Genomic DNA, 20,635 nt, shown 5'->3' on the forward strand with positions numbered 1-20,635 from the left:
TTGGCAATTTTGGGAATTAGGCTTACTTTTAGACAAAAGTGGACAAAGTGGGCACTAGGTGTTAAAGAGTAAGAATTTTTTTCCGAAATTGGGTGGGCAAGAAATTATTTTTTAGACTTAAATCATACAATTTCTGTATATACACTTGGTCTTAACCAAGAAATGGAATGATTTGATTCTGAAATGTAAACCCTATTACTACATCTTCACAGTAAGTTGCAAGCAACCTTTGTGAATCACTTAAACAAAGGGTTTCAATTCCCAAAATATATGTGGTAATGTAATTTGAGGGTTCCATTTAATTGTTTTGAGAAACTTCAGTATTGTAGAATTGAACAAATATCGTTCATCTTGCTTAATAGAATGAAGCTACAGAAATCGCATTAAGTTTTTGAATATAATAAAGACATGATATTAAGCTATCCCAATTTGTGAACCTTTTTTGCCATCTGAAGCAAGAAAAAGAAGTTAAGAAATTGCCCCCAAGAAATGTTATGTTGGACATGTTTGAAGTACATGATGAAGGTTTTAGGGACTTATTATGCTTTTGGCACCATCAATGAGCTCTATTTTGAAACGAGAAGTCAGTTTAAACTACGTTTGCATACAGTTTCAAATTTCGCATTTTTGGACTATATCGGATGCTTTCGTCCACTTTTGGACGCACTTTATTTTTGGACAAAAGTGTCCAAATGAAGACCAACTCTCTTCTTTCTTGGACTCCTTCATGTTCAATTTGCTCTCCTCAAATATTTGTAACGAGTATGAAGAGGTTAATCTAGTAGCATCTTTTAAGTCAGACTTGGACCAGTTTTACACCAAAATTCCTGATCAGCCCAATAATCTAGGGCTGGCCAGTTATGCCAATGATGACCGCTTCTCAGAAATATAATGTTCACTCTCATGCACAAATTAACAATACGCCACGGTTAGAACATACATTCCGTGATGGGCCAGTCTCTTCTCAGCTAGGCTTTTTTGAGAGAGCGTTGGAGAATGTTGGTGGCTGTGCTGCCAGGTCGCTAGGTACCTTACATGCCAGAATAGTTCTTAAAACATGCCAGATGAAAATCGAAATATACCAGAAAATATGCCCCAAAAGAAAAAAAACATCCTACATTTGCAAGCTTCTGCAACATGCGGAAGTCATCATTTTAATTCAGCAAGAATCGCCATAGTTGTTGTTGCCCTTCTGAATAAATATTATAATGATTTAAAGCATGCTTTTACGATTGAGCTATTTTAGTGTTTATGGGCTTCATGGGAGCGGTAAAAGGAATCGATCAAAATCTTAAGAAAAATAGTATCCCAAAGCTACCCCTTAAGAACCGAAATAAGATCAATTTTTTTTCAATAATTCCATCAAAATTCCCCAAAAAATTCATTGGTCAAGATTTTTACAAGAGTGTTGATCAAATAGGCCATTTGAAATTATAATTTCTTGAGCTTAGAATGAACTGCAGTGATTCCTTGACCTTAAAACTGGCATTCATACAATATAACCTGAATATTTAGATTCGTATCTGGTATCAGTTTGGTTTTCCGTCGGTAGGTGTTCGAATTTGCCGCCTTAGGAAACCCTTCGTCAAAAGGTTGATCTGGGATTATCATTGAAAAAATGTTCCAATTCTTAAAGGGGGAGTTAAGTCGCTCCAAGCACATTTTAGCATGGTTACCCAACTGATTAAGCATTTAGAGCAGGTCATTGAGGGACATCAGAGTCATGGGCCAATCGATGTAGTCTATCCTGACTTTCTCTTTGACAAGGTAAATCATGACCTTTTAGTTAACAGGCTACATTAGATTGGGATCCAAGACAAGGTTCTTAATTGGTCAAAGATATTTCATTTGTGTTAGGAAGCAATTACTTAGTGACATACATGATGTCATGTCGGGTGTCCCTCAGGGCTCCATTTTGGGTCCTCTCCTTTTCATCATCTTTATTGCTCCACTTCAAAAGCTTGGTAGTAGTAATGTCAGTATCTCTTCTTATGCTGATGATACAAAATTGGTAGCTGGTCAGGATTCCGGTTGTCAGGCAGAGGTCCTAGACCAACTCTACTCCTGGTTTGCTGCGAGTAACATGGCACTGAATGGAATGAAATTTCGCTCAATGACCTTTGGGTTCACGCCATTAGACACTCCACTATTAGATGATAAAGGTAAGGACATTGAGCAGGTCTCATCCATGAAGGATTTAGGTGTAGCCCTCCAAGATAATGGAAAGTTCGATGAGCATATCCAGTTGAAGGTGGGTAAAGCTTTTCAAATGTGTGGTTGGATATATCGCACGTTAAAGTCCCAAGACTCGTAGTATCACGATGCTAACTCTGTACAAGTCGATTGTCCAGCCACATCTTGAATATGCCTCGCCCATTTGGGCTCCAATGAGTTCAGCAGGTTTGCAAAAGGTCGAACAAGTCCAAAGATGTTTCACTTGGAACATCATAGGATTGAGAGAGCTCTCATATGGGGAGAGACTAAAAAAGTTGGGACTGTACAGTGTTCAGAGAAGGTTTAGAAGGTATCTGATACTTTACGTCTTCAAAAGTATCCGTGAGCTTTGTCCCAACCCAGGATTTAGGGTCAATTCTAGTGACCGTCGAGGCTTAATGTGGGTTTTGAGAGCACCTTCAAACCCTCGAAAATCCAGGATAGTTCGAACAATGAAGTCCACTTCTCTTCTTTTTCGGGCTCCTTTATGTTTAATTTGCTGCCCTCAAATATTCGTAGGGCGTATTTAGGCGTTGATCCAGTAGCAGGATATAAGTGAGACTAGGACAAGGTTTTTGACTAAAATTCCCGATCAACCTTATATTCAAGGATTAGCCAGGTAAGCCAACTCTAATTCGGTGGTCGATCAAATAATATATATAAATAAAAGTTAAGTAAAAGGAATAAATTTCTCGTCTGGAATCCCAGCAGCGGTAAGGAAGTCCGTAAAAAATAAAAGTCTCGTTAAAACATCACGAAACATTAATATCGATATCATGCATGGTACTGCTTGTAGAAAATAAATTCGCAAGGAAAGAATTAGATGGTACTTTCAACAGTAAATCTGCCGTTTAGTGAAATAGCACTGGCGTCAAGGGAAGTGCTCCCGAAATCCTTGGAAAGTACGGTCTGTTTGAAAGGCCCTCAGGCTTGTCTGGATCTGGCTCAATCAATATGAACGAGAATCATGGAGTAACTAATACAGGAATAAATTTCTGCGTTCGTTGAAAATGAAAAACGAATTCCTTTGGATCAACATGGCTTTTAATCCAAAAGATAATGTATCATAATCCTTGTCTTTCAAAATTTTGTCACCAGGACCATGGAGCAGCATCTCGATAAAAATAAAAAAAACGATAAATCCCGAAAACTTGGATGTTTTTGGGAAGAGGGTGGACCCCTTTTTCAGGTCTCAGATCAGAGAGACATCGGAATTACATTTGTTCCCAAGAACAAGTTCAATTCAGTGAGCATTGCTCAGAGGTGAAGAGCAAAGGAAATCAGATGCTTGGTTTGCTCAAACGTCATTTTGTGACGAGACACTTTATACGTTTTTCTTCTTTATTATTCGTCAAAAGGCAAAATTCTCGCCGTTATGCGGAAACCCTTTCCTAACTGTCGTGGCTGGCCTAGCCAATGAATGATAATGATACAACAGATCAAAAAATTAATCTTTACATATATGTCCTTTGTTTTGGGCAGTTTGTGCCCGTACTTCGGCAAAAAGTTTAATAAAAAATGAAGAAAAAGTGATGTTGTATTCACATCTGTTGTTAAACCAACAAAATTATGAGTTGATTAAAGTTCTCCGCTGCATTTGATTGAAGTATTGTATATTTGAATATATCTTAGAACTTAGCATTGAACACCAAGGAAGTAAACTAACTTGAAGTAGGCTTGTGTTATGCCCAAAGGGCCTGTTTTTAAAGCTCTTACGGCGGAGTTACGAGCTTGGACGTTAACCGGTATCAAAATACAATGGTCAAAGTGGTGAGCGAATGCTCATTTTGGGTAAGCGCAGACTCAGAGATCTGTTTAAGCGTTTAAAAAACTCACTTCAGATAAGCATACTTTGAATGAATGCTCAATGCTTGCCTAGGACCTTGGATCTCGTGCTTATCATTTGTCGAACTTGTTTTTCGTTGCTCTTTGTAGAGCTCCCTTGGATTAAATTGCTTGTTACTAACGAATCGAGTAAAAGAAAGAGTTCAATGATCTGTATAGCATGTATAGTACGTTTATTTTTCTCAGGAGATGAACACGTGTAAGTAGAACTACCTGTATTTACAGGCCAGTTCTGGCATGGAAAAATTTCTTGAAGATATCCAGACCTTTCTGGTTGGATTCTTCATACTCTGGGATTTTTTTCTTGCACGTTTCCACCCATTTTTGGGCCTGAGGGTAGTCCTCCATATTGACGAAGGCCTTCTCAGTAAGTTGAATGGTGGTGTAAGTGGCCAAACAGCAAATATCTGCTACAGTCATATCCTTGGTACCCGCCACAAATCCGGTCTTTTCGAAGTAGGTATTAAAGAGAGCAAGTTTCTCCTTCAAAGCCTTCACCTTATCTTGATTGATTTCTTTCTGGCCACCAAACGCCAGTGGGCCCTAGAATTAATGGCAAGGCTGACATGTCAAGCCAGTAAGGTAAATAATCAGGAATCTTCAACTTACGAACACTTCGGCGAAGGCCTTCCACAAGACATTGGCGTCAAAATAAAGCTTCTCGTTGACAGCAGCTTGTTCCTTAAGGTCCTCGGGGAAAAGCTGACCCTTGGTGCCGAATTTTTGTGCCACATACACAGCAATGGCCCGGCTTTCGGTCAACACGAAATCGTCTTCCACCAAAGTGGGCACGTTGTGTTGGGGGTTGATCTGAAGAAAGACACGTCACAGTAGATGTCAAGGGCCAATTTGTCTACAACGTGCTTTGGGTTCGTTCCTTACCTTGAGGAACTCGGGACTATTCTGTTCGCCGGCAAATAAGTCCAAGTACTTGTATTCATGTTCCTTGCCCACCAGGGATAATGTCATGGAAACCGAGCGGCAAAATGGCGATTGGGGATGGGCGTACAGTTGCATTGGCATTTTTGCAGAGATGTAAAGCAATACTGAGTGAGGTGTGAGGCTGACTTTGAACGACTGATACTCTTCCAGGACTTGGGAAGTAGTTAAGTACTATCCGCAACAGGGTTATGCTGTACGTATCTCAAGTACCGATGTTCAGGAAAGATCGAGGGCCAGTACGAAATGAAGAGGGCAGGCAGGTAAGGAAAATTGCTGCAGATGCCAGAGCTTGCAAGCTCGACCATGACGGGTTAGTCTCACCAAATCCACATCCAAGATCTTGAAAGGCAGGAATGTTCGAGACACCGATTTCCTTCAGAACACTTGAGAATGCAATTAGGTGTCATTCAAGAGATAACAACTTGGATAAAACCTCGAAATGAATTTAAGAGCAGAGTGGCATTGAAAAGTTGTGATCTTGTATGATTGACGTCAAACCGGATTCGGCTTACTTTTGTCTTGCCTGAGAATGAGGACAACTTTAATATAACAAAGTAAGGTATACAAAAATCATCCAAACAACAAAAACATGGTAAAAATATTTTCAAGGACAGTAAAGTGATTTTGCCTTATTGTGAAAGAAGTTGATTGAAGTTTACTTACCGAAAAGCAACATGTTCATTAGAATATGAAATCAATGAAAAGTTATTCGTAGGTACTCTTGCTTAGCACGTCAGATTCGTTTTTGCCGCACTTGTTTAGTTACCGAACTTGAGCCCAATATAAAGCAAGATATTCGATCAATTTTGTTCTTTCCATTGTAGTGCATTTGCAACACTATTTCTGACACGAAATGATAATTCAATGAATAAAGTTTCATTTAGCAACTTTATATTCTTACTATTTTCCTTGTAAAATGACGTGGAAATCAACCAGTTGACCCACAAATGGAGCATGTACCGTATAGGAATAAATTTCAGGGTCGACCTACACCATTCAAAGATGGAATTTGTCACTTAATTCAATTTACCGGCATACTTCAGCAAACGGCAATCTCATATTGAGCCACGAAAGTTTAGGGACTCTTAAGAGAGGAAACGACACGGCTTTCTTTTGCCCGCCAAGTTAGGTCATTGCGTTGAATTAAGACCGTAACTCTAGTAACAAAATGATAAGTTTTCCGTGCTACATAGTATATTAAAATGTTTTTGGTAAATAATGATCTCTTTGATGTACAACTCTGTTCACATACCCATAATATCTGAATTGATTTTAAAAGTCAAAAGAAAAAATGAAATAACCATGTACATATTAATCAAAAACTATCAAATTATCTTTAGGCATTATTTAAGGGGCACAAAGTAATACCAAAGAAAAGTCCACTAGATCCACTAGGTATTTAGCATAAGTATCCAAAATAGTCAAATTAAGAAAGGTGTCATATTTATTAAGACATGTCATTCTATGATTATGGCGGATTTAAATGAGTTTAAAGAACAATATGTAACTCAGAGCTACAATACCTATGCCTAATTTTGGTTTGAGAGTCATATCCACAGGAGGAACCATAGTTTCAAAACAAGTGTACCAAATTATTTAAAGTTTCGTCAGGATGTTCCTGAAACGATTTTCTTCAAGCAATATTATTAGCTAAAAACATTCACTGATTGTGTTTAGAGCAAAGTCTTGCTTTATCAAGAACGCCTGATTAACATTTTTCAAGTAATAGTACTTCAAAACATGTCAAAAGTAATTTTTTTTGGAGAAAACAGTCTGCCCTGCTTACCGGAAGCAGCCTTGTCCTGAAGAAGGAAAAGTCTGTCAGTTTGACCACCTTAAATGGTGTCAAAAACTTCTCAAGTTCGGCCTTGAGAGGTACAATAGTAAGAAGGGACGTTCGAAGGTAGATTGTCCTTTTTTCACCCATACAGTACATGTGCCGTCAGTCCATTAGACTCAAGACGTGCCTTAATGTGCGGTGTACCTCCGTCCACGTAGAAGGAACGCAAAGAAAGGCGAGAAATAGGATAGCTCAGTTTCGTAGTTTTAGAGCTGACCCTATTCCTAAACCTAATAAATCCCACCCCACCCCCCTTCCTTAACCCATTTAACTTCCTCCCACCCTCTCTCCCAATTCCCTCCTCTTCCTTCAAATACCCAATCCACCCCTATTCCTATAAACACTCTCCTCCCTAATATTCCTTGCCCCACCCCTATTCCTATAAACACTCTCCTCCCTAATATTCCTTGCCCCACCCCTATTCCCAAAATACGTTGCTATTCAAATGTAGCTGCCCAACACAAAAATGAAAAGACGCGCCATGAGCCAACTTGAGTAGCACCATTTTAAAATGAGCGGGTTTGTTTGTCCGTTCCCCCACAACGGGCGTGTTTAGTAGCGCGCCTGTCACGCCCGCCTCAGGCATCGGATTGACGATTCGAGCACACCCGCGGGTTTACCGATGAACGGGCCAGCTCCGTTGTAAAAACCATTTTCCGGATTCCAGGCCCGCAGGGCCGTCCAGAGAGCGGCAAAGTTGCCGCCCGCACGCGCCCGTGCTTTGTTCGCGGCGTCAAAACGGGCGAAGGATCTCTTCTCGCACCTAACCGAATGAGCTGAAATTTGAACACGACACGCCCACACGGGGTGTGGATGTTTGTGGCTATATTTCAAGAGTGTAGCTTCCGCCGTTGGCCCGTTATAGGCGTTTTCATCGCGCCCGTGAAATGCTAGCTCATTTCCCTTCCTTTTTCTGTTTGGCTATGTTGGGCCTCGAACCCAAAATGAGAACCCGCCCACGGATCGAAATTTCGAGGAAACCAAAATGACCGCCTTGACAAGCATAGCATCATGTCTAAATTTCAACTCGATCAAACGCCTACAACGCCCCCAAAATGGGCGAGGAAAAATCGACAGTTTTCAAATTTCAATCCGACCAGCCCCACCACGAATGCTTTGACGGCCAATTCTAGGAACATAATGTCTTGAAATTTCAGAGGTGAGTAGCTTAAAGGTTCGCCCGCAAAACGCGTCTGCGGGCCGGGCGATAGCTTTATTTGTTTGGCCGTGGGGCCCGTGCAAAGTTGAACACGTCCGTCGTTCGAGTAGGGGCCTATACGCTCTATACAGTATATACAAACACGTTGGCTCAAAATACTCCCTCCCCCAAGGGCGGGTCTGAGCCACATGTGAAGAAACACAAAAGGCCTAGCCTCGACGAGTAGAGTCGTTTCAACACTGAAAATTTGCAAATCCGTCCATTTTTGCGAATCGGTCGTTCATGTATGGCCTACGCTCTATACTGAGGGTGGGAGGATCAAAACAAACACGTTCGCTCACACCACGCCCCAACCGGGGCTCTGCGAGAAAACTATAGTAAATCGAATAGGCTTCAATTGAGATCGAAAGTGGAATACGTCTTTAAAATTCTTCAATCGGTGCATTTTGGCGAACATGACCGTACGTGTACAGGCTCTGTAGTAGAGGGGGGCCTACGCTCTTCAGTTCAAACAGACCCGCCTTTGGCCGAACGCTTTCACGGCCAATTGCGGCAATAGAATTACTTTAAATCAATACAGGACACAGTCGGATGAGTGGCCCGCCAAAGGCGGCGAATTTGGAGTCCATAGCTTCAATAGTGTAGCCGTGTGGCCAATCCAAAGTTCACATCCGCGGTCGAAAAAGTCCATCAAACCACTGGAGCGGAAATGGTCCATCGAGCAAGCCAATGGTGAGTGATGCAGTGCCCTGCAGACCATCTTTTCGCACTACCACGCCCAAGCCATGGGTTCCACAGAAACTTGCAGAAAATGAATTGGGTTGCGAATAAAAAAGGTTATGCAATGAGCGGTTATTTTTTGAAAATCGGTGCTTCGTAGCCCGAAATGGGTCGATCTCGAGGTACATTTCCGGTAGTCACCAAAAGTAGAAATCCCAATTTTATATTTATAAATTCAACTTCATTAACAAGGGTCTTGTTGGTCATCCTCCAAGTAGATTAAAAGTAACGTTACACGTACTAGCCTGTAACGTGTCGTGCATGTGATGTTCTTAATAACCTACAAACTCCGTCCTGTCATTCATTGGTGTTCGCGGCAAGAGACTAAGATTATTACGTACAAAATTACTGTCCAAGAGGGAGAATCACGAATAGTTCCCTTTTAAAATGCCTTCCATACCCAATGAGGGAAGGTTCATGTGTAGACATGTCACGCTTAGAGTTGTTATTCTCAAATGTCGAGAGCATGCTTGGGCCAAAGTGTACACCCACCCCCTTACTATCTGAAATCATGACCGCAAGTCATGCCGTTGTTGTACTTCTTAATGATATAGACAGTAATCTCAAACATTGAGAGCCTGCTTAGAACATATTTTACACCCACCCTCCTTACTGTCTGAAATCATGACCGCAGGTCATGCCGTGTGTTGAATTTAATAACAAAGTTTATCTGTAAGACACGAATTCAAATGGAGAAATACATTCATGTGCTAATTAGTAGCCACTGCCCCCTCACTGTCAGACATCAAGCATATTCATGGACAAATGGTGAACGTTCAACACGATCAAGAATATCCAATCAAATTTAAGGTTGGGTGACCACGATCCACCCCTTTCCGAAAAAAGGAAGAGACTGCTCGAACGTACTATCGCTCGAGCGTTCCGAGCGTACCCAACCAACCCTCGAACAGAGCGCTCTATGAAACAGAGCGCCGACACTAAAGCGCGACATATCACCAGAGTACTGATACATTATCATGACCGCAGGTCATGGGGCACGCCCGAAGGGTGTGCCATCTAGATGGCGACGAAGGAGCCAGCTAGTCTGATTTCTAAAAAAGACAGCACAAAAGTTAAGATCTTAGAAGAACTAGCCGTTGAGAAAGATATTTCATTCATAAAGAACTAACCATAGTTGGTTTCAACTTAGTTCGTTGTGATAGGATGCGCCCTGATAATCCCATATTCCCACATGGGGGTGTATGTCTATATGTTAGGAACGATTTGTACATTAGTCATGTACAAATGTCGAATGGAGAAGTAGGGTCGGTCAGGATCAAAGACGAACATTGGCCCAAATCGTAGAAAGATTAGAAGAACTGGACTTAATTTCAATTCTGAAACAGGAATCGTCAATAGATGCAGTCATTACTAGATTAGTTTCAGTTTTTGAAGAAGTTTGCTCCGGTCTACCAATCGCTGAATGTGTTTGCAAGGGTGGGACACGAAGTAAAATTCCAAAATATAGGAAGACTTTGTTCGAAAAGAGTTGCAAATTAGCAAAAGGGCTGAAGAGCATTTCAATTCCAGTAATTGTGGGTAGTCTCCAAAAAAGTTGGACATAATTCAGGGTAAGATGAAGGCCTCCATCGAAAATGACCAATTACAAACTGAGAGTACCGTAAGGTGGTTCCCAAGGCTTTTTTCTCTTATGCGAACTCTAAGAGAAAGATGAAACACACTGTTGGGCCATATGACGTTGATGGGGAAGCCATTAACAAAGTAGAGACTATGGCTAACATGCTTGGACATCAGTTCTCTAGTGTGTTTTCAACCCCACTGACTTAAGAAGCAACAGCTCATTGCTCTGAAGATGAGTTTGTTGAGATTGACAAGGTCAGTCAAGTTGAGCATTTAGATGATCTCGTGGTCACAGATCAAGATGCTTTAGAGGCCATCAGGGATCTGAGACCCTCGAGCTCTCCTGGCCCTGATGGTGTGACATCTCAGTTTCTGATGAGATGCTCGCTGGTTCTTGCTCCTGTTTTCTCGTACTTGATGCGTTGCATCTTGGATCAGGGCAAGTTTCCATCTTCTCTAAAGATGCCAATATGCCAATGCTATGCCAATAATTAGCATTCAAAAATTTCAACACCAATAGTTTAGGCTTAACTTTGGGAGAAACTTTTGGTGATAATATAAATGTGGCATTTCCTTACTCTAGTGTCCTTGGAATGGAAAGTAGTAAAAGAAGGTAGCAAAAAAGATTTTTTAAATATAAAGTAGTGTTGCAAAACTCATCCAATTATTAAACCTTTAATTGAACTACGATGCGAATGAGCTTTAATCGAGATAATGAGGGATGAACTTGAAGGTTTCCATTCTTTTTCTACCGCAGGCAATAAAAACGCGAAATGGTCCGTTTGGCCGGGTTGTGCCTGCTAAGACAAGTTTGGGCCGAAACGAGGGTATTACATTTATTAGCAATAGCATGGTCTCTATCATGATTTAGAATCACTACAGAGACACCAAGGCGTATATTTCATTCAAAATATCCTTACTTGCTTAGCAAATTTCTGTTTTTCATGTACCATCATCTCGTTAAATCGACGGAGCGTTTTGCTGGGTTGAGCGGAGCTTTTTCCACTCATACAGTACGAGAGGAGGAGAATCAGTTACGTTGATTTAATGACCTGATACTTGAAATGCAGGGATTAGACTTGCGAGTAGGTAATTAAAAATATTTTGAATAATCAAAAGGGCTAGAAAGAAATATGACTAGACATGCTAACAATTTTAAAAGGTAATTTTCGAACTCAAAATTTCATTTTCCTGTAAAATGTTGGCACACAAATATTGCACAGTTATAATCCGTTTCAATCGTTTTGTCCCGACAATGACAAGACAAATCTGCCTTTTGGGATAAAAATTTAGTAGGGAATCTGCATCTTATAAAGGATTATCATTTTACCAAGGTGACTTACTTTGTTAGTGGTTAGTCAGAACCAGTTTCCATTGTGATATTTGACGTTGACGCTTATCCTTTTATATCGCCTGAATGTGCAGAGGAGGAAAATGTTTGCAACAGAAAGTACCTCAGTGGATGTTCCGAATTCAATTTCCATTCCAATGGTGTCGCCGATTTCCGTTGGTAATATGCAAACTATTTCAATTATCATTGCCATAGCGGTGGTAATTTGCGAATTCGGCATTGCCGTGTATTTGCTTACGTTCTCTAAATTGATTCACGCGTCATTGATGAAGGGAGCACGTGGCTGATATCTGTATTTGAAATACCAAAACGAAAACGTGGATGAAAATAGTTGAGCTCCTTCAGACGACAAAGAATGCTCATTCTCGAGGGAAAAATGACCTTCAATGCTGACCAATTTTAGAGATTCGACTTTAATCTTACTCGCTATTGATCTTTCAATGATTTCCTGTTTGTGTCACTTTAGAAAAAGATTTTCAAGATTTCATTTTTTCATGATAACCCAAGACTACAGTAGATCTATGTAGATATCTGAGGCCCCAGAGCCAATTGGTTACTAGAAAAACACATCAACGACGAAAATTTTTTTTTTTCTATTCGAGATCATTTTTTATTGAAAACACGTCTATCACAATGAGTTTGGGACTAGAAAAGCGCCCTTAAACATGAGGGCAAAAATAAGATAACAGTAAGCATATGATTATGAATCAAAACAGGAGAGTGCTTCAGAGTGACTAGAATTGGTCATTTCTAATAAATGCAACCACAAATAGTGGATCTTGGCACGTTTCAAAGATAGATGAATGGCTTTTCATTGAATGGGTTGACTTTGAAATGACTCAGCTCATTTGGGCTTCCGAGCTGCTTTTCCAATTGCTTCCGCAACGACCGTTCCAAAAGGAGCTCTTGTTCCCTCTGATGCAACTGGCTTTGAAGCTGCTTGATGCCCCTCTCCGTTTCTAAAATCAAAACCAAGATGATTCGTTCGATTGCCAAATGATTTGCCCATAAAAACTTTTCTTAATCACTCTCTTGTGCAGAAAATCACCTTCAACTTAGTGGAACAATGAAGGAAGCTGCTCTACAGAGTAGTAGTTCAATTAAGGTACGAAGATGGTTTGCATTTTATACCTTTCATCTGTGATTTGATGCCGGATAGTTCGTCTTTGGATTGTGTCAATCTCTCGCCGAGGTCTTTCTGAATGTTTTGCATCACTTCATCTTTGGTCTTCTCGTTTTGGGATTGCTCTTTGGCTCGATCCTCGAGGAATGCATTGATTTCGGCCAATTTCTGGTTCAATTCGTTCCGGGCCATGATTTCGTATTTGAGCTTGAACTTCCTCACCTCTTTTTGGTAGGACGAGGCTTCGTGCTCATGAATATTTGCCAGCCTCTCCTCCAAATCTTCAATGAGCTGTGTAATTCAAAACCAAAGAGTTCGATCAACATTGGAAAGCTACCGACGGGCGTCATTGAGATAAATTGCTTTTACCTTGTTCTTCTTTTGCAACTCCGTGTTCACGAGCTTGACTTTCTTGTTGAGACTGTCAACAGTGACCAACTTCTTGCTCGCTTCCTCAAATTTCTTCGCCAAATTTGTATTCTGTACAAAATATACATTTTGGTTGATTATTGAGCAAAAGAACCGGTGAGTAAAAAACCCTGAAATCCACATAAGGGCTATTGCGCCCATGTGTCAAAATTCTGCAGAAAATATATGTCTGCTTCGCAAACTGTTATTCCTCCTTTCTTTTGCTTTTTTTGCTTTTTAACGTTTACCGCATCCATAAGGATAAGGAGGAATCGATATTTTAGTATTCTCTGCCTTGGCCTATAACAATAGATTTCTTCATTTTAGCTTCAGTATCACAGTCCGTGCAATTAGGTTGATGAAATGCGAAACAAAACGTACCACATTAAAGTTTGGTATATCTTTCTAATTCATTCAAATTCCAGGAAAAAAGGCCCTGCCTTGATTCTATTGATACCTGTTTTTTAAGGAGTTCCATCTCGTCTTCTAAGCTCTCAATAACAACTTGGTTGGATGTTTTGTCCTCGCCATTTTCACTTCTGTTCTGCTCAAGCTTGAATTCGACTTCCCGTCTTTTAGCGTTTTCCCCTTGGATCTCTTGGGTCAGTTGTTTTATGCGTCGATCGGAGGACTCCGTTTTGGATCTTTGATCGTTGACGAGATCCTGAAGTTGAGCGATTTGGGTACTAGAATGGGAGAACTTCCTCTTCTCTTCATCCAACTTGGTTTCCAAAACATGAATTTTTTCGTACACAGAGTTGATCTCGTCCTTCAGAGATTTCTTCTCTTGGGCAGCGTGATTCAGATCGCGATTGACCTCATCCAAATGGTTTTGCGTCCTTTGAGAACTTCGCTCCAAATCTTTTTGCTTTTGCTCCAAGGTTTCCACTTTCTCTCTTTCCTGCAAAGAGAGAAAAGAAAAACAATATCTCTAACAAACGGACGAGTATCCATTAATCTTTTATCCTGTCCGGCTTGGTCATTTTTCAACCAGACCAGGTGAAGACTTTCTATGGTTACATTGCACTGATTGAGACAAAAAAGATGGTGGGTTATGAACTTACTCTAAAACGATTGACAACAATGATGACGATTTAGATGTAAAGAAAAGCAGAAAGCGCTCCTGACTACCTGAAAGTGAAAATGCTAGACCAAAGGTACCACCACGAATACGATCTTGATGCATGGTAGAATAAAAACGACCAAGTTGATAATAGACTTTCGCTAATCCTCCTAAACTTCGGCTTTTTCGGCTAGGACCATCACTCTCGATTGATTGAGGCAAAATGCAAAATTTTAAGTGAAAATCCGGCAGGTCAGTAGATATTTATGAAATTTCAATTGGATTTGTAATTAAATGTCCATATGACTAGTGGAGCAGAAAATTGATTAATGATATTCTAGGCTCCAAAACCGATTGATTTGCTATTTGCTTCTTTCTCTAGTATAGTGTTTGCCACTTTTAAAAAAAACCTGACCAAATTTGTGCAACTTATTCAAAGTCATTAGCTATGTGTTTCAGATCAACAAAGATCAGGGCCTACCTTGGTCAAGGTAAGGAAACAAAATCAATTCACTTGGTTCTTATGTCTTAACCTTAGCAAATATATCTTATGCTAGTATTTTTAATCATGTTTGCCAATAAATTTGCCTTTTTGGGGCTTTTTCATTTGCAATTTTGCGATTCAAGGGCCTTTTTTATTTGCCAGAAATCTGCACTCCTACTAATGACAATGAAAAGAAGTCCTCACTTTGTCTTTTCGTAGTTATATTTGCAATATAGACGACCATATGCCCACGTTGTTGACGGCCTAGACCCATCTTGATGGGTGAACGAACCATACCTGTTCCGTGTTGTTGCGGGAACACGTTTCAATGGTGCAGATGAAAGATATCAACACGAATTATATATACTATTTAAAAATCTGTGGGGAACATTTTGCTAAAACTTTCACTATTCATACTATCAGATTCATCGCCATCATAGAGTATCTTGAGAAATTGTTGTCACTGTTTAGGTACTTTCAACTTTGCCGATTTCACCTCCATCTCCCAACTCCTCTTGTTTTGCCATCTCGAGGATACAATAATTAGGGCCAGGACCCCGAAAAATCTCTTTCATCGTTTTCGAATTCAAAGTTTACAACTTGCATTGAAGATTCAAATCCTCCACACTACAATCCAACCTTGGATTGAACTTCCATCTTTCGCCTCCAAACCAAACTCAGGCTCAAGTCCTTAAAACCCGAATAGTTGATTCTGCCTAAAAGGCAAAAAATCAAGATTACAAAATGATTTTTATTTCATTTTCATTTTGCACTTGTAATGTTACGTAACGAGAGCTGTAAACTAGGCGGAAAGAAATTATTTTTCAGGGCCTTCAGTTGAACTGATATGCCCACAGTCCACGTTCTCCTCAAAGTCACATGCCTCCAGATCAATATTAAAGAAGAGGCCATCAGGACAGACATTAAGGATGGGTCCATCGTTGGTACAGGTCCAAAATCTGGCACAATCAAAAGGATCAGGGAAATGGGTGCCCTCGGGCTGGTCGCGACAATCCGGGGCTTCTCCAACCTGAGTGGTTAAATCACTTCCTCCAGTGGTGACATCAGGGCCCAAACTTGTCCAAGCAGTTGTGTCGGTAGTGTACAAATTCGTAGTGGAAATGGAAGGGGTGGTTGTAATCCAATCCGTGGTTAGATCCCCACTGGTAGAAGTGCTTGAAGTAATCCCTTGGTCGCAATCTACATTCTCCGGGTAGTCGCAAACTTCCAAATCGAAATTGAAGAATAATCCACCGGTACATTCGCTCAGAACGGGCCCATCATTGGTGCAAGTCCAATATTTGGCACAACTAGTGGGATCCGGAAAGTATGTTCCCTCTGGCACATCCTGGCAATCGGGGATTTTGGACGTTGGCAAATGAGGAAAGGCCAAGGACACGGAGACCACAAAGGCAAGACTGAAGAATACTCGCGTGATCATGATTGAGACTGACGATCAGCCAAGATGACATGCAGTTTATGTAGTTCAAGTAGAAGTGGGGTTCATGGCCTCGTCTTCATAGATTTTTCATTTGCTTATCATTGCTCTTTAATTGCTATCACTTACACATATTCTTAAGAAATCGTGCAAAGATATGTACAATCATGAATGCAAATACCCGAAGGATGAGCTGGAAACCAAACCTGCAAGCTCACTTACCTTCTCTAATTTTCTTGCTTCAAGTTTGAGCTGCGATTTTAGGTGTTCCACTACTTGGAGATTGATCTGTTCCATTTCCGCCTCTTTCTTTTTCAACTTGCCTAAAATGGCCTTCTTTTCCTGAAACGAAAGCATCCACACAATTTTTCGGACGATTACCGGAGCCAAAAAAAGTAATCTCAGAATGGAAGTGGGTGAGGAAAATTTAACAGCTCAAGAACATAAAACTTGATTGGCGCATTAGTAAAAAAGGGAAAAAAAAATCAGTCTTATTTTGAAGAACCATTGCTGAATTTGACCTGTTTTGAATAAAATGCAAAAAAACACAACTCCTTTGGAAAGATATGTTCCGTTATCTGAGGTCAATTTCTAATCCGTTTGATAATCAAATGGTTCATAGAATGAACTGCTTTGTTTAATTCTCTCGATTCGATCGTTCATCGCTTACCTCTTTGACAGACTCAAAATCTTCCTCTAATCGATTGATCCTCTCGTTCAAATGTTCCACATGAGACTCGTAGGTGATGACCTTTTGCTGAGCGAATTTCAGCTGCATATCAACGTCTAGTTTATCACTCTCCAAGTTGGAAAGTTGTTTCCGCTTGTCTAGGAGCTCTTCATTGGTGCTTTGATTCAATGATCGTTTCACTTGACTTAATTCCTTCTCTTTGGAATCCAGGGAATTGGCCAATCGTGTTAATTCACCTTTGGTTTTGACCAGCTCAGAATTAAGCAATTCTCTGGTATGAGATTCATCGACGGCTCTTTGCTTGATGAGCTCATTTAACTCTGCAAGCTTTTTTCTCATGGCTTCGTTATCCACCAGAGCATCACTTAGATCTTTCTCCAGTTGAAGACGCTCTTTAGAGAGCAAAGTGAATCGCTCATCACTGAGATTGGACGATTTTGCTCGTAGAGACTCCAAGGTTTTGTTCAACAGTTCAACTTCGATCTTGTTCTCGTTCTCCGCCTTCCGTAACTTGAGTTCAAGGTCCTCGTGAATGGCCTTCAAATCTTGCTTGTCTTGCTCCACGTGCTGGATGATATTACGACTTTCAGCAATGTCCTTCTCCAAGGTTAGGATCTCGTTCTGAAGTTTGTCCGTCTCGATCTGATGCTGATTCTTCAAATGTGCGATCTGACTCTCAAGTGTTCCGACGGTTTGTTGGAGTTGTTCCTTGTCCCTTTGGAACTTTTCCTTCAGAGCGTTATTCAAGTTTTCCTTGCGACAGCTTGCCTCCTTGATGTCCAAATAGTCTTGCTTCGAGACCTGAAACAATCACAGTCCAAGTTATGTTTTATGGAAAGTTTTCGTTTTCATTTCTTATCAAAATGGGAAAGTGCTGGTTGAGAAGAGACGTTGATAAAGTTATACATGTAAAAAAAATGGACCCACTCGCTCATACTCGTCCTGAAATGGCCCCCTAACGACAGAGCGAGCACATTCGCCATAAAAAACACGTGTGTTCATAGCGATGACGTAAGGGCTACCTTTCTTCATTCACACTCTAGTCCCTTCAATTTTGAGTCAATATTGAGACGTCATTTTTTTATTGCTCGCAGATCCACACATTTCAATAATGGTGAAGTCTAAGAAATTACATGTGCCATGCCTGCCTCAAAAGTTTACATGAGCAATAGATTGATATCATGCCAATATGGCATTCATCGCTCAATTTGAAACCGAACGGGTCCAATTTTTGTAAAATGTCCTAACAAGATCAAAGACCTGGAGACCAGGATTAAGCGGGACAGTTCACTGTTTTATGCCTAATTTATGCGTTTGAAGCCTGCTCCATTGAATATTACTAGTTCCGGATCGATCAAACATCCGTCTAACACCTTTGGTACAAGTGTAATTCTGTGTGATCAAAGTCAGTCCCAGAACATGGATCTAAAAGAAGTAGTTCTCCAACTTCATCAAGCGGCGAACAACATCCGGAACACTTGCGAAGAGTTTAAACGACCTACAAATGAGCAAACTTGATGTTATCAGGTTGTATCAGAAGATTCTTAAAATAAAAGTGGTTTTCAATGCTCCAAATGACCAAGTTGCGGGCAAAAACCTGGAGAACAATCCGAGAACCAGAGGACGATATTTCGTCGCCAAAAGCCTCTATCATGGTGCGGGCTGATCTGACATCCAATGGCCTCAAACCGCCCCTCATCTTCATACCCAAGGGTGTGAAGGTCAAAAGATCACCAAAAGGGCCCCAAGCCACATGGCCAACGGGAAACATTTTTGTCACCCTTCCTCTCCAGAGCTCAATGTCATGGACTGTTCCATAGAGACCATGCTGAAGAGAAAAGCCGGGTCAAATCGTCCTCCAATGTCGGCTCTCAAACAAGCCGTAGAGGCTGATTGGGCCGACCTCGATCCTGACATCNAGAATAGGATGAAAGGTATAGCGAGCCCATGCACCTCTTAAGCCATACGGCTTGTTTTCAAGAGGCAGGCATGGAATTATTGAGGGTGACAAGTCAGGTTTTCCGAGCGTTTTCAGCTTTGGGATGTCCAGAGGGGTCCACCGCCAATGAAACCATGGTCAATCTCAGAGTACTAGCTTAATGGATATTTTGGCCGAGCTTAGATTATGGGCACAAGAAAAACAGTCTTTAATCCAACATGTGGTAGGGTATGAGGAAGTGATTGCTTTCGTTATTCTCCCACACCATTGTTTCAACGAGCCGTCAAGTGAAAGTTATAGAGGCACTTTGTCTTCAATGAAACCGTTCCAAGCCTTGGGGAAAATATGGTTTGGTAAATTTTGAAACCATCTGAATCAGTGAAGCGGCAGATCAAATACTAATGACTTTCGTCGAGAAGGTATTAAGAATGGGCGGGATTCTATCTTTTAGGCAAAGAAACATAAATTTGAGTTGTTTAAGCTTTGCTAGATCCTGGATTTTAAGAATACCTAGCCGTTTAAAGGTCTTGCTCGTGTGGTCTGTTCTCTTCGCTCCCACAATTCAACGAATCTCCCACTTTTGTGCCGTTTCCAGGGATTTTATTGCGGATGATTTGACGAAGTATTCAATCCCATAATCAATTCGTGATTTTATCAAAGCGTTAGACAAAAGTTGTCGTAAATGTGAGGTTAGAGCTTGCTTGGCCAAAAAGAAGGTATAAAGGGTCTTTTGTATCGTGTGATTGAGCACAGAAATATGAGCTTTCCAATTAAGTTTGTCGTCGATGTAAAGTCCTAAAAAAGTTATTGCTGTTTCTGCATATTTGCTTCCAACTTGTTGAATGGCATTGTCGTTCAAGGAAATATTCAAATCATAAGAGGCATTACTAGGACTGAAAAAAAATCATTTTAGATTTTTTAGAATTGATGTTCATTTGAAATCCGTGTTGAAGCTTCTTTAGCCACAAATCACTTGCTCTCTCTAGGGTGGGTAAATCAGAACTGAAGTGTTGGAGCGTCGTATCATCGGCAAACATTGTATGTCAGAAGATATGGGATGATAAAAATTAATCTTTTTCGGCAGAGTAAAAAATATTTCAAGTTTCAAAAAATGCGATTCCGCGTTTCAGCTATCAGCAGACTCGAAAAAAAGTTTGACATGTAAANGCTCTCTTTTGAAGCAACAGCTTGGGGCGTGTCATCCTCAGAGTTGAGGAATTTTGACAAATCCATTATCCCTTGGGAATGTTTGATTTTGGACGGCTCGGGTTCAATAGAAGGGGATGAATTGGATCCCCAAGAACTCAGATCACTAATAGGTACGCCTTGGGCATCAGACCTAACAGACGCTCGAGTGGAAGTTCCCTAAGATAGCACAAAGACATGTATGTCATGTTTATTATCTTGCTTAAATCTTAACTCACCATTGCTAAAGGTAATGGAGGTTGGACACCTGGATCCATAGGCAATCGTAAAGGATTAGCGGCCTCGCCACCAATTGGATGAGGTTTTCCCTCAAACTCATCGTCCTCATCAAACGAGTCTTCCATCGATCCTGCGGCATCTTGTGAATTCACAAACCGTTGCAACAAATTGACCAACCGGTTTTGTCCAGCCCCTTTAGCATACCTAAAACAAATTGGTACGTTAATCTTCTTTAGTGTGATTCTCGGCTATGTGTATGTATGTATTGGGTCTGGCGATTTGGAAAATATTTGTATACAGAGTTTGAATAAATAAGAATAGGATGAAAGGTATAGCGAGCCCATGCACCTCT

At 40.7% G+C, this 20,635-nt stretch overlaps 3 protein-coding genes across 3 annotated transcripts; all 3 read right to left on the minus strand.

The window, feature by feature from the left end:
- Positions 1-4,209: 4,209 nt before the first annotated feature.
- LOC131880274 (glutathione S-transferase 1-like) lies at positions 4,210-5,162 on the minus strand. The gene is made up of 3 exons (XM_059226858.1): positions 4,942-5,162; positions 4,669-4,869; positions 4,210-4,602 (listed from the first exon to the last, which is right to left on the minus strand). Exons 1-3 carry the CDS (start codon positions 5,080-5,082, stop codon positions 4,279-4,281), a joined length of 666 nt encoding a protein of 221 aa, XP_059082841.1. The 5' UTR covers positions 5,083-5,162; the 3' UTR covers positions 4,210-4,278.
- A 7,149-nt stretch (positions 5,163-12,311) lies between these two features.
- On the minus strand, positions 12,312-17,728 carry LOC131880275 (uncharacterized). Its single transcript, XM_059226859.1, has 6 exons — positions 16,899-17,728; positions 16,451-16,570; positions 13,701-14,144; positions 13,205-13,315; positions 12,844-13,126; positions 12,312-12,671 (listed from the first exon to the last, which is right to left on the minus strand). Exons 1-6 carry the CDS (start codon positions 17,256-17,258, stop codon positions 12,502-12,504), a joined length of 1,488 nt encoding a protein of 495 aa, XP_059082842.1. The 5' UTR covers positions 17,259-17,728; the 3' UTR covers positions 12,312-12,501.
- LOC131880276 (peritrophin-1-like) lies at positions 15,522-16,326 on the minus strand. The gene has a single exon (XM_059226860.1). It carries the CDS (start codon positions 16,229-16,231, stop codon positions 15,608-15,610), a length of 624 nt encoding a protein of 207 aa, XP_059082843.1. The 5' UTR covers positions 16,232-16,326; the 3' UTR covers positions 15,522-15,607.
- Positions 17,729-20,635: the final 2,907 nt, after the last annotated feature.

The sequence above is a fragment of the Tigriopus californicus genome, chromosome 5 (genome assembly GCF_007210705.1).
Source record: "Tigriopus californicus strain San Diego chromosome 5, Tcal_SD_v2.1, whole genome shotgun sequence".
Taxonomy (NCBI): Eukaryota; Metazoa; Arthropoda; class Copepoda; order Harpacticoida; family Harpacticidae; genus Tigriopus; species Tigriopus californicus.

What these genes read in the sequence shown, in the direction of transcription:
- LOC131880275 (XM_059226859.1), bottom strand. Translation starts at nt 17,258, where the DNA reads ATGAGAAAAAAGCTTGCAGAGTTAAATGAGCTCATCAAGCAAAGAGCC. An exon ending in ATTTTGAGTCTGTCAAAGAG is followed by an intron (nt 16,571 to 16,898) that starts GTAAGCGATGAA and finishes CTTTCGTTTCAG; the next exon opens with GAAAAGAAGGCCATTTTAGG. An exon ending in CATCAAATCACAGATGAAAG is followed by an intron (nt 12,672 to 12,843) that starts GTATAAAATGCA and finishes TTTTGATTTTAG; the next exon opens with AAACGGAGAGGGGCATCAAG.
- LOC131880276 (XM_059226860.1), bottom strand. Translation starts at nt 16,231, where the DNA reads ATGATCACGCGAGTATTCTTCAGTCTTGCCTTTGTGGTCTCCGTGTCC.
- LOC131880274 (XM_059226858.1), bottom strand. Translation starts at nt 5,082, where the DNA reads ATGCCAATGCAACTGTACGCCCATCCCCAATCGCCATTTTGCCGCTCG. An exon ending in ATAGTCCCGAGTTCCTCAAG is followed by an intron (nt 4,870 to 4,941) that starts GTAAGGAACGAA and finishes GTCTTTCTTCAG; the next exon opens with ATCAACCCCCAACACAACGT. An exon ending in AGGCCTTCGCCGAAGTGTTC is followed by an intron (nt 4,603 to 4,668) that starts GTAAGTTGAAGA and finishes CATTAATTCTAG; the next exon opens with GGCCCACTGGCGTTTGGTGG.